Source organism: Scomber japonicus, chromosome 8, assembly GCF_027409825.1.
Source record: "Scomber japonicus isolate fScoJap1 chromosome 8, fScoJap1.pri, whole genome shotgun sequence".
Classification (NCBI taxonomy): Eukaryota; Metazoa; Chordata; class Actinopteri; order Scombriformes; family Scombridae; genus Scomber; species Scomber japonicus.
The window spans coordinates 30,045,533-30,062,340 of record NC_070585.1 but is presented as its reverse complement, the minus strand read 5'-3'; the positions used below and the strand labels follow the sequence as shown (position 1 = coordinate 30,062,340).

The window sequence follows — 16,808 nt, the reverse complement described above, 5'->3', positions numbered from 1 at the left end:
TGAGAGCTTTTGAATGTTTAAAAAAATGCAGCTCATCTCTTCTTTCTGCTGTATCTAGTTTTTTTTCTGCATGCTTCTCCCACTCAGCACAGTCAGAGGTGTTTAAATATTCACTAGTTTCCCTTAACGATGATCATCATAAAACCAAATTGTCATGTGACTCTGAAGCACATGGTCCAGACTGTTGCCACCTGTGTGATTTCTGTCAGCAGAAAAAAAAAAATCATAATTTCAGGCACATCATCAGCTGTTAGATTCAACAATAAAATGCAAATGAATGAACTTTATCTGATTAGATTAGGGTGCGTTTCCACATTGAGGCCTCAGTGAGACAGACAGGTGTTTCAGTTCTGTGTCATGCCTCATATGGATCAGATATTTCAGGAAATAGGTGTTAAATAATCCAAAAAATCCCAACATGAGTTTGCTTAAAAGAGACTCCTTTTCAATAAGTCATCAAGGACACGGTTTAGATGTAGTTTCCACAACAACCTCCAGACTGAATTAATCAACTCAAGCACATCATCAGCTGTTAGATTCAGTAATACCTGTAGCTACCTGCAAGTAACAGATTTATTAATGTTACAACAAGCTATATACTCTTATCTGGACCCACATGTGTCTGAACATCTGGGAGGAAACAGCTTTACTGAAACGGCCTCAATGGAGAGATCAGCATGTCCGATTTTTAATGCATTCTCTCATCAAGTTTAATGTGATCTGTGACGGCTCAGATTCAGTGGTTGTTGACATTCCTGATTATGAAATTGTCACTGTGTGCACCATCATGGAAAAACACTCTAAACTATGATCAGCCAGGGGGCAATAGATCTAAAAGCCCCCAAATTAACAAAGGGTTATTAAGACATTGACTCAGCTAAATGCTCGACACCTTTTTATAAGTTTTTTCTCTCCAAATATTAAGCTCCTCCTCTAGGTCAGTGGTTTTTTTTTTTACAATCTATGGCTCTAATATGCCGTTGTAGAGCATCTCCTTATTGCTTAACAGTTCTTCCACAGCAGGCATAATGCACGACAAGCAGCATCTCTCCAGTGATGCAAAGTACTAAATATAAAACACTTTTTTTGAGTTTTTTCTTGCAAATTTACAAGTTTAATCTCAAAAATTCTGTTTTTTTCTCCGGATATTACACCCCTTCTCCAGGTCAATATGTTTCTGGGTTTTTTTACATCTATGGCCCTAATATGCCATTGTAGATGTATGTATAGGAGTATATGTATAGTAGGAGACCCCGGGGAAGACCCAGGACACACTGGAGAGACTATGTCTCTCGGCTGGCCTGGGAAGACCTCGGGATCCCCCGGGAAGAGCTGGACGAAGTGGTTGGGGAGAGGGAAGTCTGGGCTTCCCTGCTTAGGCTGCTGCCCCTGCGACCCGACCCCGGATAAGCGGAAGAGGATGGACGGATATATGTATATTTATGTGATCCTCGTGGTTCTGTGGGTGTAACATAGCATCTAAATAAAACAATAAAACAAACAATGAACTACAACATAGAGACAGAACTGATTTTTATTTCCCCTGCTCATACACAGCATTTCATGACAGAAAGGAGAAAGTGTCTGTCTTTTCCCCAAAGTACAAAAAAAAAAAAAAAAAAAGCCAAAGTGAATTACAACAAGGGCTTTACTAAAAATAAAACTGTTAGTTCATCTCTATCAATGTGATTTATCTGATTTGGTGAGGTTAGTTGATTATCGTAGTGTAAACTGTAATGGGTGAAAAAAGGGAAAGAAGTCCAGCAGAAAGTACCCCCCCCCTCGGTGCAGATCTACATAAATACATAAATACATGGAGCCTGTAGGGATGAATTTTAATGATGTCAAATCCAAATATAATGTAATAATACTGATGCATGTTTTAGGATTCAGGGAATGTACTTTTAAAACAGCTTGTGTGCCATTCTTTGCAGTTTTATAGTGAAAAAACTCTGATGCTCTTTTTTGATTTTGCAGCTGGCATTTAAATGTAAAGCCCTGCCTCACCACCGCCCCCCCTTCCTCTGTTAATGATGAGATGAATAAACACACAAGTGCAAAAAATCAAAATCAAACTTCTGGAGATAAAATGACAAGATGCAACAAGACTGTGTGACTTTCATAATAAAAGAAAAAAAAACAACCTCCTGCTATTCAACAAGTCCTCCTGCTAAATGGAGGCATGCTGGAGGATAATTAGACAGTGATGACAACACAGTTCTAACTTAATCACCTCTGGCTGTTTCACATGGAGCAAAAACAAACAAATTAGAGGATGTCACAAACAGTGTTGCACATAATTAAGACAAGGAAGTGCCAACATGATAATCTTTGGGTGTGTTGTTATTCTTCACTCTCTGCGTTTCCTGGCTTCATGAATCCCAACACTGATAGAAGATCTGCATCCAAGGAGAAGGGGAGAAGGGGAGAAGGGGAGAAGGGGAGGGGGTTTGTTGTGCGCTTGAGCATTTAAGTAGACATGTGACAGGATGGTGGGGGGGTGGAGGGGTGGAGGGGGTCACTCAGGGTCCGTCAGACTCTCCCTGATGGGTAAAGAACTTTGAATCCAGTATAAATCTTCAGTTTGCGTCAGCAGCAATTACTTCCTAAAGAAAGGAAGAAATAACATAAATGAAAATAGTTATTAGTTGCAAGTCTATTAAGCTCTATTTTAATTTATATATTTATATGACATTTACTGCAGCAGAGAGAGATGGATAAAGGGCTTTTTTTTGCTTGTTTCATTGTTATTTTCAGATTTTTTTGTTTCAATGCATCTTCATCCTACTTCTCTGAATCAAGCATCATTGTTTCTAAAATATGGGCTCAGGAGGTAGAGCGGTCGTCCTCCAGTCCACATATCGATGTGTCCTTGGGCAAGACACTTAACCCCAAATTGCTCCTGTTGCTGTGCCAACGGTGTATGAATATATGAATGAGAATGAATGGTGTAGGGATGATGAGCAGGTTGGCACCCTGCGTGGTAGCTCCTGCCATCAGTGTATGAATGTGTGTGAATGGGTGAATGAGTTGTAATGTAAAGTGCTTTGAGTGGTCGTAAAGACTAGAAAGGTACAGTCCATTTACCATATAAAAATAAGGAATAATGCTCTCCGTCTCCCATCATTAAAATATAACCACAGATTTACAATAAGCTTATGGTGTAATAAACATAAAACTATGAAAAATAAATAAATTGGACTTTAAGACTTTTGTCACTATCATGTCACCTGTTCTACACGAGCAGACTCCTTCACTTGGTGCCGTTGTACTTGACCTCCTTGCCGCATTTCTTCAGCGTCTCCATGAGGACATCCAAGTCTTTGTCTGACTCGATCCAAACCAGTTTCTTAGGCAGGTCGATCTCAAACTTCACATCTGAGACACGGAAAGACACACAAAGAGGCACATTGTTTTCAAATCAAGGAAAGACAAGACAGGATAGCGCCTTGCGTAACTTAATACATTTTAAGGGCTGTTATTTCTGGCTGCATTGCTCAAACAACATAAAACAACATAAAACGTTCATCACTAAATAATTGTTTAAATTCACACACGCAGATGAACTGATGGTGTAATATGATCTAAAGGAAGATGTTTCTCTTAAGAGCAGAGTGTGTTTCATCAGAGCAAGTCTCTCAGTGAAAACACACCACGTGCCAGACTGTTTTTTTAAAAACTAGAAAAGCAGAAGTGGCACCAAAGCACTCAACATCTTAATGACGGAGCCAAATAAAACAAAAAAAAAAACATGCCACTGCCATCAGGTGACTGGGTGGCTGACTCGACACTCGTAACCAAGAAGTCATGGGTTGGGTGTGTGATGCAATCAGCCTGGGAACACTTTGAAACTCTATTTTCATTTGTCTGTGTGTGTGTGTGTGTGTGTGTGTGTGTGTGTGTGTGTGTGTGTGTGTGTGTGTGGGTGTGTGTGTTTTCTTTGTGGGAAGACACAGTGTTGCTTATCTACAGCCATGGGAGTCACGAAATGGCACACACTGATGTTGGGATACATCAGGTAGAAAAGGTTAGAGAGTGTAATGAAATGTATCAGCTTCATAATAGTGGCATTTAACCCTTACATACTGTTCAGTGTGACCCATTTTTACATTTGAGGGCTATAAAAACAACCTATACGTATTTGTGCTAGGTGGACTTTGACTAATAGACCCTGAATATACAAAAATGGAAATAAAATGCATCATTTTTTTAATGTTTTGTGCAGTTGATGCAAATAATAAAATGTGTAGTATGATTTCAGAGGTGTTACAGAGAGATGTTATGTATCAGATATTATGTCGACAAATATAAACACAAATCTGGCATGGCTGGTTGGTATTCAGTAGTATATCAGCCTCCAGACAAAACCTGGAAGCTGATATGTTTATGTAATCCTTGTATGTCATGTGGGCGTACTCTGCCTCCCACTAACTGTGACCTACCTCGTCTCCTCTGACCCTGCACAGAAAACACTGATGGATGCAAATTACTCTTGGTTTAAATTTCGCTGTCCTGCACGCTGCTTGTAGTTTGATGTGTGGTCTATTGCACAGAGGACACTAATCACTTAAATAAGGATCACATTCTTCAAATTCTCTTTGACCCGTCAGTCTCACCTCCCAGCTTGTTGAGGACTCTGGTCACAGCTCCGGAGCAACCCTCACACGTCATCGCCACCTCAAACTCGTGCTTCTGTTAAAAGAGAAAATCATATCCTGTTGTGTCACTGTGCCAACATGACTCTGTATTTTTTGGGGAGGAGTATAATGAGACACTCTTGTGACTTGATGTGATTTTATACACTGTTATGTCAAATTTTCAATTGGGACAACAAAGTCTGTATTATTTTATTTTATATAGATGCTTTATTAATTCTAAAGGGGGATTACAGTGTTACAGCTGCCACTTCACATAACACAAAAAACATTAGGTAGGTAAAAGAAACAAATACAGGTCAAAGCTAAATTACACTAGGGCCTTATTGATACTGGATTTTTGGGGCCAATGCTGATACGGAAAATCTTCTTCTATATCCAGATACATATATATATGCGCACACACACATTATTTTGCAATGTAGTTATCTAACACCTTTGATAAAGATATGCTAAGATAAACTTTGTTGTATAAAGTGGCATCAGCACTGACATAACTGGGAATTGTATGATTATACAGAAAGTTACTATAAATAATAAAACACATACAACAACAAAAACATATGGACGTGTAAATTAAACTTGAATTAAGATCAAATATACAAAACAATGTTGCCTATCTAACTCTTTCTTAAATTTAATTATCAGCACGTATCTGTACTAGGCCAATATCTGCAGATAATATTGGCTGATCAATATAACAGTCTGGCTCTATTATACACCATAACTAAAAAGAAACTCAAATATAAAAATAAATGGAATAACTTATTAGACTACAGATATACTTTAACTATCATATTACTATTTACTGACTGTCCTCACGTGGATACTGCTCAGGTATTAATCTGCATGACTAGATGTTAGAAGTGAGTATTTACACAATGTATGTACATATAATAATACATATATAATAACAGTATATACAGACAGAAGTTTAATGACATATCAGTATGAATCTGATATAATGTGAAAAATGTGATGGATAATAAAATAATTAATAGTCAAGTGGTTAAACTGAGTTATTGCTGCTAACTATTGCTGCTGTTGCGCAGTCATATTAGCCCACTTTGCTATTACATAATCTTTTAACTAGCTTTTACTTTTACTTTTACCTTAAAACTTTAACATTAACCCACTAAACCTCATAGCTCGTTTAATAGCTACACAAGCTAACTTACTATCTCAACTAGCATTACCTGCTAAAGCTTTAAACTTTACAAATAATAAAATGATAAAGGTCGTAACAACTCACGGTCATGTTTGCAGTGATGTGGCTTAACCTGACTGTAAAACCAACTGTGCTTTTTCTCTCTGACTGATTTATAAGTGTTGAAACTTCTGCGTCCCAACCAGGTTAGCTGCTAACAGTCAAGTTAGCTTTCATCATCAAGGCAGAGTACTTCCGGTTGGAACAGTCTCTTTTAAATTTATGTGAATTAATATGGGGTATTTAAATGTTGCAGCTGTTTTTTAATCAATAGTGTTTTTTTAATCAATAACAACAAATATATATGTGTATACAACGTAGTGTGTAATAATTAAAAAGTCACAAACATAAAAGTTTACCGGGTCTATATTTTGTTAAAACATTTAACTTCTGGTTTCAGTCTAGTGATATTATGGCTAACTTGACTTAAGCTACTCCCTAATAATTGAATGGCAAGGTTAGCTTCTATAATAAAAGCAGCTTATTTCCGGTTTAAAAGTCGCTTTTAAATTTTGGGAATGAATATGCGGTATTTAAATGTTGCAGTTGTTTAAAAAAAAAATACAAATAACAATAACAATATACGTGTATATAATATAGTGTGTGATAATTATAAACTAATAAAAAATGAAAATAAAGAATTTAACTGCTACATTATTTTGTTAAGCCGCTTAACTTCCGGTTTTATAGCGTCACGCTATCGTCACGCTACTAGTCAGTCAAGTTGGTTGTTATAATAAAATCAGACTATTTCCGGTATGAACAGTCGCTTTTAAATATCTGTTTGAACATAGTGTTTAAATGTTGCAGCTTTTTAAAAATCAAGAACAACAAACAATGTATGTATAACTAATGTAGTGTGTATTAATTAAACACTCACAAAAATAAAATAAAACATTTTACCGATTTATTTATTTTGTAAAGGACGCGTAACATCCGGTTTCAGTCTAGTGGTATTATGGCTAACTTGACTTCAGCTATTCCCTAATTATTGAATGGCAGCCTCCCTTTCTTCCCTTTTCTCTGCTAATTTTAAGACCCTTTTTCACTTTAATTTCTCATCACGTAGCTATCAAAGCAAAACTAGCCAGATAAAGGATGAATAAATAGAGTCTTAAGCACATTATACTCTGCCTGTCCTGGTGAGCAAACCAAGCGCTTCCAACAATGAATGAAAAAGAGCCCATTCATCTATGGTGATGATGCAGTAAAGTGATATTAATATTAATATTAATAAGTTTCACTGGCATATTACATTTTTATTATTTTTTGATTAAATAAAAAAAGCAAAAGTATAACTTGTTTTTTTTTGTTGTTTTTTTTTTTTTTAACACATAACAACATTTTAAAAAGAAATGAAAAAAGGACCCACTCATCTGTGGTGGCAATGAAGTAACATATAGTAATAATTAACAAAAAATAAATGAATAATAAAACAAATATAGTAATAAAATAATAATATTACGTTTTTATTTATTTATTTATTTTTACCAAAAGTATAACTTGTATTTTTTTTAACACATTTACAAATTTACAAAAACTGAAAGAAAAAGGACCCATTTATCTATGGTAGTGATGAAGTAACATACTAATATTATTATGTTTTTTAAAATCTTTATTATTTGATAAAACATAATAAAATAAAATATAAAATAATTTGTTTGACGTTTCAGTGGCATATTGCATTTCCATCAGTTTTAGTGTGTTTCATATTATTATTATTATTATTGCCAAAGCAATTGTAAAATAAAAAAATAAAAAATATATATATACTGTAAGATTATAAAACATACTATAAGAAGAGACCTAGTAGAATAAAAGATAAGCAAAGATAAATAAAGGTACAGTTATTTAAAACGTTTTAATCCGTTTCTATGACAACGGTGCGTCGAACGTCAATGACACACACGTAGTCGACGTTACCTATGGACGTTATCACACCGCTGGCTACGTGTGACGAGAGAGAGAGAGAGAGAGAGCGAAAGTGGAGCTTATGTAATATATATGTTATGTTTGTACGAGTATAAAACATACTATAAGAAGAGACGTAGTAGAATAAAATATAACTTAAAATAAGAGTGAGAGCTGTAAATAACTTAATTTAACTTAAAGTTATTTAAAACGTTTTAATCCGTCTCTATAGCAACGGTGCGCCGAACGTCGCCGTCGTGACGTGACCACACCGCTGGCTGCGTGACTCGAGGGAAGCCGGAGAGAGAGAGAGCGAGAGAGAGCGAGAGAGAGAGACGGTAAAATATCAGCCAGACAGACACCATGGCTACGATATGAACACACAAGAGGTCTGCGGTAAAAGGTTAGCTCTCTCTGGTACTGGATACAGTCTTGTTAAGCTCAAGGAGTAAGAGAGACGACACACGGAAAGGATTTCTTTCTCCGAGGTAGGTGATGAACCATGAACCGTGTTTACAGACACAAAGATGGCATCGAGAAAAAAAACAACACAACCCCCTTAAGCTAGCTTCATTTGTGACTCGCTGCGTTGTGGAAAATCATGCTGCCGTGATTTAAATACGAGTAACAGGTTATTATAAGTGTGTGTAGCTATCTTCTAGTAACACGAAAAGCCTATTTTAGCTCAAGGCTTTCCTCTCTGCTGTGTGTGTGCGTGTGTGTGTATGTGTCTCTCGGCTCTGTGTGTGTGTATGTGTCTCTGCTGTGTGTGTGTGTCTCTTTCTCTCTCCAGGAGGCAAGTAAGCGACTAAAACCTTTTTGTACTCAGCTCACCCCACACATTTAACTGCCTGTCTAATTAATCATAAGCTCATTTGATGGTGTAGTTTCCTGGCTAGATAGATATCCCATCATTGATGTTTGTCCTCCAGCTCCTTGTTGTCTTGTCCATTGAGGAACTGAACACGTCTCCTCCTGGCCAAAGATTAGTTTAAAATGATGGGATTATCGGGTTTATCTGGTCTGTTTGCACTGTGTGTGTCTGCCTATGTGTGTGTGTGTGTGTGTGCTGTCATAAAAAGGGCTTTGATTAGGAATAAAAAAACACATTAAAAAACAAAAAGTAAAACGGATTTAGTTTGGCCGCACCCATATCAAAACGCGGAATGTGCTGTGTGTTAGTTTTATCTTCAGTAAACACTGGAAAACTGCGTCCAGGATCAGTTTAAATATTGACAGACCTTTAAATGTAAGGGTCACACCATTTCCACCTCATCAAGCTACAGCTGAATGGATTTAATGTGCTTTCCATTACTGAATAAAGTAAATGATTGTGCATCGTTGTTGGGAGTACACTAGGAAGTTATAGTCTGCAAACTTTGTGCATTGGAGTTTTGCCAATAGAAAAAATACCATTATTTACCAAATATTTGCTGGTTCCAGCTTCTGAAATGTGAAATGTGTGTCTCATTGCACCGTAAACTGAATAGCTATGAGGTTTTTGGATTTTGTGCATATTAGACAACATTGGCAAACTAATAGTTGTTGATTGTACACCAGGAAGTTATAGTCTACTTTCTACACATTTTGTTAATTGGAGTTTTTGTCCTAAACTTACTAAATGTAGTCAGCTAGTAATTGTTTCAAACCACATTTCAAGAAAAATATCAGTATATACCAAATATTTTCTGGTTCCAGCCTCTGAAATGTGAAATGTGCGTTTTATTATATTGTAAACTGAACATCTGTGAGGTTTTTGGACTGTCTGACTGTATATTTTTCACTAATTTTGTGCATATTAGACACAACTGTCAACTAGTTAATCACAAAAATAACCAGCATATAAATTGATATTGAAAATAATCATTAGTTGCAGTTATAAAAACAGCATACAACCATAGAAAATACATTAGACAACCAAGTAATTATGAAAAAATAGCTTTTTATAACCAAACTTTCAAGAACAAATAACAAATATATGCTCGTTCCAGCCTCTGAAATGTTTTATAAAATTATAAACTAATTATGTGTGAGGTTTTTGGATATTTTTCACTCATTTTGTGCATATTAGACACAACTGTCAACCAATTAATCACAAAAATAACCAGCAGATAAACTGAAACTGAAAATAATCATTAGTTGCAGTTATAAAATACATCATACAACCAAGTTTTATAACCAAGCTTGTTGAAACTGGAGGTGTTGTTATAAAGAATTGAAGTGATGATATTTAACTGGGGAGGTTTTGGGCATTTTACTCTCTGAAGGAAATGTGTGTTTAACTTTATTTTCATCCCGTGATGTACACAGAACGATATGAAGATCTTTCCTGAAGCCTAAACAGTCTTAAACCCAGATATATACAGTTTACTATCGCATATAACGAAGGCAAGAAGTACATATTTGCTTGTTGCAGCCACTGACACTGTAAACTTTAATATGTGAGCTTTTTGGACTGTTGGACTTGATATTTTTAGGTAATTTGGGACATATACAACATAATGAATCGGTTTATCACAAAAATAACCAGCAGATACTGACAATAATCTACCAAGTCATTTTTAAAAACACTGTTATATATTTTTAAACCCAGATTTTCAGCCAATCATGAATCAGTCTTGTCACCAAATACAGTCCTCAACAGGAGATGTTGCTATAAAGAATTGAAGAAGTGATGATATTTAACTGGGGAAGGTGTTTTATTCTTTTAAATGTGTGTTTGACTTTATTTTTATCCTGTGATATACTCATAAATATACTCTTTGATCTATAAAATGTCAGTAAACAGCTTCCTGAAGGCTTCAAATTGCCTTTTTTGGTCACTCCTATTGTCTAAAACCCAAATATATACAGTTTACTGTCACATATAATGAAACAAAGAAGCAAATGTTCACAATTAAGAAGCTGGAAACATTGAACTTTCACAGAAAACACACTTAAACTATGAATTGATTGATTTTCTGTCGACTGGCTAATTGATGAGTTGTTTCAGAGCTAAATGTGAAGCATCTTAATGGTCTTTTGTTGTTGACAGAAACACCAGCACCGTGTTATGTTCATTTCCACGGCCGCTGCTGCTCAGTTAAGACCTCTCGTGTGTGTGTCACGGCTCTTTGTGAAAGTTGCTGAGCGGCTCATAATCGGTCATCACTCACTTCTTCTCTTCTTCTGCTCACTGAGTCATTACTGGAGTGAACCGCGGCTCTCTCTTCCTCGTCAGTAGCCGTCAGCAGAAATCAAGTTTCACCTTGTCGGACACACGAGAAGGAAAGAGAAGAAAAGAAAAGAGAAGAGAAGCCTTTGTAGTTTCACTTTGACACACTTGAAATAGTTTCTTTTTGTAAAATTGAAAGATCAGGGTATATTCAGAAGGGGCTCGATCTTCTGGATAAACAGGTTTTAAAGAGTCTGTTTGTTGTTTCTGGTAATTTTTTTGTGCTATAAAAAGCAGAAAATCTAGTTTGGATGATTTGGAGGCCAACATGAGAAAAATGGGAGCAGTTTTGGCTCCTAAAGACTCATAACTAAACATATAATAAGAACATATATACAGAAAAACCTTGATGCAGTTCTTTTTTTCTTTCTTTCTTTCTTTCTTTATTGGACACATTTAGCTGCAATTGATCCAATTTCTGCTCATCTTTGTGGTATTTTTAGTCCTATAAAAAGCAGAAAATCTAGTCTCACAAGTCTTTAAACACACTATGATGAGAAAAAAAGCCAACCATGAGAGATATTAGAAGTTTCAGCTGTTTTTAATCCTCCTCAGATCATTGTATCATTGGGACAAGTGAACAGGAAAGCCTTTGTACACATCCTCGTGTGATTAGGAGAGGTATCAGCACACAGCCAGGTCATAAACATGTTCTCATACATCCTGTTTGGACTGACAGCCTCCTGTACGCTGATGGTGTAACACGGACGATAAGCAGGCCGCAGTGTCGTGTCGAGTGCCTTGCTCAAAGGCCGTAGGATTCACTGAAGGGAGGAAGAGGTTGCAGAGTAACAGGAGGGATTCATAGGATCATAGGAAGGGGTTTGATTTGAGCCCAAAGTTTGATCTTCTCATTAACACTCACGTACTGTTTATATTCGGACTCATAATTAGTCTCTTTATCAGTTTGTATCCATAAATGTCCCATCAGTCATTATTAATACATGTTTGATTAATCCTTCTGTTTGGATTCACAATCACTGTGTTTGGTCCAGGAGAACATTTCAATGCTGATTTTTGAATTTCTTTTAACCAGTACAGGTCAATTTTATACATTTGCATATATAAAATGTGTATCAGCTGCACATACATTTAAAAAAAAGATGCATTTTATTTCCATATTTGTATTCTGTGGATCACATTAGGAAAAGTCCAGCTAATATAAGTATGTATATGATGTTTTTAAAGCTCTCAAATTTGACCCTGAGCAGTATGTAAGGGTAAAATGGCATGATAGGGTTTAACTAATTGTCACAGAAGGAGTTTTATAGGATCATCAGCACCAGTGAATTTAAATTTAAACATTTAAAATTACTTTTTATTTAAAATTGTAAATGGAGATTGAATGCAGTTGCTGTGTATTTGTTGTAGTTTCTTTGCACACTTTAAGTTTCATTAGACTTGCAATGGATCCAATTATTATGGATAATTATTTTGAGTATTGTGAGGATAGTGTTTTTAAGATTCTCTTTGTTTTAATATATTTGTTTTTAAGAATGTGAACATGGACCAAAACAGACAAAGTTCACACGTGTCACAGCACAATTAACATGTACACACGAGAACAAAAACACACACACATCATAAGAGGCGTCATTTATGGCGTTATTATCTGTGTTGCTTATAGTGTTATTAGTTTACCCATATGATTTTTACTTATATGAGAGTTTCACTTTGATTTGTCAGGTATTTCATTAGCAGTAGTATCCAATTTCTGTGTGGTTATTTGATCCATTAACAGTCCAGTTTCTGTCTTAGGTCTAAATATATATGAATATGATATATATTAAATTACACATAATGACTTTTATCCAGCCTCAAGTAAAGCTTATTTGACTAAACGTTACTAATGTATTAACACTAGTGAAGACACTTCCCATACATGAACATTAGAAGGTGATTCATGACTTTCAATCTGTAATATCAGTTAAAGAGAAAGTGCATTGATCTTAATTAACTTCATAATTAACCCTTTATAGGACACTCATTGAAAGGAAGGGAGGAAGGAAGGAAGGAAGAAGGAAGGATGAAAGGAAGGAAAGAAGGATGAAAGGAAGTACGGAGGAAAGAAGGAAGGAAGGAAGGTAGGGGGAGGAAAGAAAGAGAAGGAGGGAGGGAGGAAGGGAAGAAAGAAGGAAGGAAGAAGAAAGGGGGATGGAGGAAGGAAAGAAGGAAGGGAGGAGAGAAGGAGGGAGGGAGGAAGGACAGATGGAAGGAAGGAAAGGAAGGAAGGACGGCGGAAATAAGGAACGAGGGAGGGAGAAAGGAAAAGAGGAAGGGAAGAAAGAAGGAAGGAAGGATATTTTGGGATATTTACAGAAGTTACCAAATATAATTATTTGCCCAATAAAGGGTTAAACCGATTTTAAGGAGCAAAATCAATAAACGATAAACACTATGACCTCCTTTGAGCACCGGTGAGTCTGAATGACACTGATTCCTCTCTCTCTCTCTCTCTCTTTGTTGCAGTAAAGCAGAAAGCTGTCGATGCTGGACTCTCTGATCTCCTCCCAGCATTAGGATCCGCAGCAGGGCTGGGAGAGACCAGCCACCCACAAAAACCACCTGACCCGACATGATGGCTTCGAGTGACGTAGACATCCGAGGTGAAGGTACTAAAATCAAGCACACTCTTTTTTTTTTTTAATTCTTTTGCTGTTGGAAAAGAAAGATTGCATTCTGGGTATTTTACTTAGAGTGTAATATAAACCTATTAGACACAGAATTAGACACAGGATCATCAAAGCAGCTTTTCATTTATTTCCTTCCCTCATATGTCGAGCACTTGTTGGCTGCTTTCTCTTCATTTCACTGCTGTCCAGCTCATCTCAGCTTTATGTGGGAAACTGATGAAGCTGGTTGACATATTGGCAAGAGAGTAGAAGATCTGTACTTTAAGGAAGCACGTTGTTTAAGGCAAGACAATTACCCTTATTATAAGTATAAGTATATTTTTTCGGGCTTTTTTGCCTTTAATGAACAGGACAGTAGAGATAGACAGGAAACAGGAGGCAGAGAGAGGGGTTAGGGTTAGGGTTAGGGACAAGGCCGCTCAGCTCGGGACTCGAACCGGGGTCGCCTGCAACAAGGGCTATAGCCTCAACACATGGGGCGGGTGCTCTACCCCCTTATAACCCTAACCCTAACCCTAACCCTAGTTTTTAATTGCCTTAACCTTTGTGTCATACTCCCGGGTCAAGTCCTCCCTCCCTCCTTCTCTCTTTCTTTCCTTCCTCTCTTGCCTCCCACCATCCCCCTTTCTTCCTTCCTTCTATCCGTCCTTCCTTCTTTCCTTCCTCCATCCTTCCTCCCTCCCTCCTTCTTTCCCTTCCTCCCTTCTTTTCTTCCTTCCCTTCCTTCTATCTTTCCTTCCTTCCATCCCTCCTCCCTCCCTTCCTTCCTTCCTTCCTTCCTTTCCTTCCTCCTTCTTTCTCTCTTTCTTTCCTCCCTCCTTTCCTTCTTCCTTCCTTCTTCCTCCCTTCCTCCCTTCCTTCCTTGACTTGAGGACAACAGGAGGATTAAGTACTCTTATGGCTCAGGGAGTGCTATCTAAATTTCGTTAAATTTTTGTTGTCTGACCCTCAATATAATGACAATAAAAGCTACTACTATAACTACTAAAACATAAAATGCTTCAAGACATAACATAAAAGCAACACATGGCAAATAAAAAAGAGATTAAAACACAATTCAAAGTGTTAAATTGGAAGTTAAATGAAGCTAAAATAGATAAAGACAGAGAATAAAAAGTTACAGTGCAGTGTGAGATATTACTACATGATTTCTTGTGTGTGTTATTTCACAGTTTTAGTCTCCTGTGTTGTTTCATAGTGTATAAAATAGACTTTTGACTGGGAGCGTATGTTAAAATGACACAGATAAAAGATTCATTGTTCCTCGAGCGAGTATGAAATGATTTATATCTGATTTTCCGTTCTACTTCACTAGCATTTTTGCAGAGCATACGCTTCAGTGTGTTTACATTGGAACAGAGCACACACAGTCTATTAAAGGATAAACTGAAAAATAATTATTAAAAAAAAAAAAAAAAAATTAACATTGTCAATATTTGTCACAATGTATTCAGGAGCCGGTGCCAAAGTGCTCTTATCATAGTAAGGAGTGTATAGGTGAGAGGATTTTGAGTACAGGGCTGTACGACTTTAACCGTTGTCTGTTTTGACTAGTCCTTCCTTCCTTCCTTCCTTCCTTCCTTCCTTCCTTCCTTCCTTCCTCCCTCTTTCTCTCTTTCTTTCCTTCCCCTACCTTCCTCCCTTCCTCTTTTCCGTTCTCCCCCCTTCCTTCCTTCTTTCTTTCTTCCTCTCTTTCTTTCCTCCTCCTTCCTTCCTTCCTTCCTTCCTTCCTTCCCTTTCTCCCCCTTCCTTCCTTCCTTCCTTCCTTCCTTCCTTCCTTCCTTCCTTCCTTCTTTCCTCCTTCCCTTCCTTCCTTCTTTCATTTCTTTCATTTCGTCCTTTCCTTCCTTCCTTCCTTCCTTCCCTCCCTCCTTCCTTCCTTCTTCCCTCGTACCCTCCTTTCCTTCCTTCCTTCCTTCCTTCCTTGACTCGAGGACAACAGCAGGGTTAAAGACGGGCCTTTCCTTTCTTCCTTTCCTCCCTCCTTTCCTTCCTTCCGTTCTTCCTTCTTTCCTTCCTTCCTACATTTCAAGAAGCTCAAAGTGCTACAGAGCAGAAAATAAAATAAAAAGAAAGAAGAAGAAAGTAAAAGAAAAAGAAAAGGTTAAAAGAGAACATATAAAAGACACTTAGACGCTCCTCCTTCTTTCCTTCCTTCCTTCCCTCCCTCCCTCCCTCCCTCCTCTCCTTCCTTCCTTCTTTCTTTCCTCCCTCCCTCCTCTCCTTCCTTCCTTCTTCCTTCCTCCCTTCCTTTACTGGAGGACAACAGCAGGGTTAAAGACGGGTCTCCACTGTCACTGCAGCATTAGTTTTCACACTGTTAGGAGACATTCCTGATGCAAGAACAAATTCATCAAATCTACATTAAAACAGTTGCAGTTCCTCATGTGCTTGGGTAAAAAAAAAAAAAAAAAGAGTAGTGAGTAGGAGGTAAGTTGTGGGAAAGTGAAGTAAACTGAGGTCTGTGTGGTTAAACAGTGACAAATCCAAATATCAACAAGCAGGAGCTGAGAATAGTTGCAGCCAGGACAAACCAAATAATGTTTTTGTTTTTTTGGTCATGTGGTTATTAAAGTCAGCTGTTTTTTCACTGGAGATATTTTCACAGGAATTTCCTTTCATTAATTTAGGTCATGGTGACTTTTATATGAGCAGCGAGCCTGGTGCACAGCGGATACGTTAAACTAAGGAGCCAATTAATGTCTCTTCTAATTAAAGTAGAAAAAATACTGGAAGCTACCGAGGCTCAGACCAGGATCTCTTTTAGAGGGCGTTCACCGTTTATTCTGATAACATAAGTAAATAATGAAAATCCTCTGGTCAACTGGCACTTATCGCTTGAGCTCATACACACACACACGAGATGACAGAGAAACAGTTGAAGCTGACAAACAACACTTGTAACTGTAATTTAACAGTGTACCTCTCCCATTTAGCACAGTATCAAAAGAGGGGAGGTCTCAGGAGGAGTAGCACGTCAAGTTATAACCCATCTACAGAGATTTTATTTAATTATAATAGCACATATTACTAATGATTATTTAACTCTTAAACATTTTCTGCTGCTGTATAATTGATTCTGTTGCATTAGTACCATTAATGTCTGTAAATATTGACTCTCTAAATTCTAATTTGCATTGCCAGTTATCTCCTCTGTCCCCTGAAGGCGGTTATGTATGTTATTTATT

At 37.1% G+C, this 16,808-nt stretch overlaps 2 protein-coding genes across 3 annotated transcripts in view; one reads left to right on the top strand and one right to left on the bottom strand.

Annotated features, from left to right (window-relative positions):
* Positions 1-1,487: 1,487 nt before the first annotated feature.
* atox1 (antioxidant 1 copper chaperone) lies at positions 1,488-6,038 on the bottom strand. Of its 2 annotated transcripts, none has more exons than XM_053324185.1 (4): positions 5,908-6,038; positions 4,617-4,692; positions 3,211-3,378; positions 1,488-2,602 (listed from the first exon to the last, which is right to left on the bottom strand). In XM_053324185.1, exons 1-3 carry the CDS (start codon positions 5,911-5,913, stop codon positions 3,254-3,256), a joined length of 207 nt encoding a protein of 68 aa, XP_053180160.1. In that variant the 5' UTR covers positions 5,914-6,038; the 3' UTR covers positions 1,488-2,602; positions 3,211-3,253. The 2 variants fall into 2 exon arrangements, with proteins under 2 accessions (XP_053180160.1, XP_053180159.1); XM_053324184.1 differs by having other exon boundaries at positions 1,490-2,606; positions 3,231-3,378.
* Positions 6,039-8,120: 2,082 nt separating this feature from the next.
* The window catches only part of slc36a1 (solute carrier family 36 member 1), a 52,646-nt gene continuing 43,958 nt past the window's right edge, over positions 8,121-16,808 (top strand). Inside the window, exons 1-2 of the mRNA XM_053324190.1 lie at positions 8,121-8,261; positions 13,457-13,599. Of these exons, the coding sequence (XP_053180165.1) occupies positions 13,563-13,599 (37 nt within the window). The 5' untranslated portion in view covers positions 8,121-8,261; positions 13,457-13,562. The remainder of the gene's footprint in view (positions 8,262-13,456; positions 13,600-16,808) is intronic.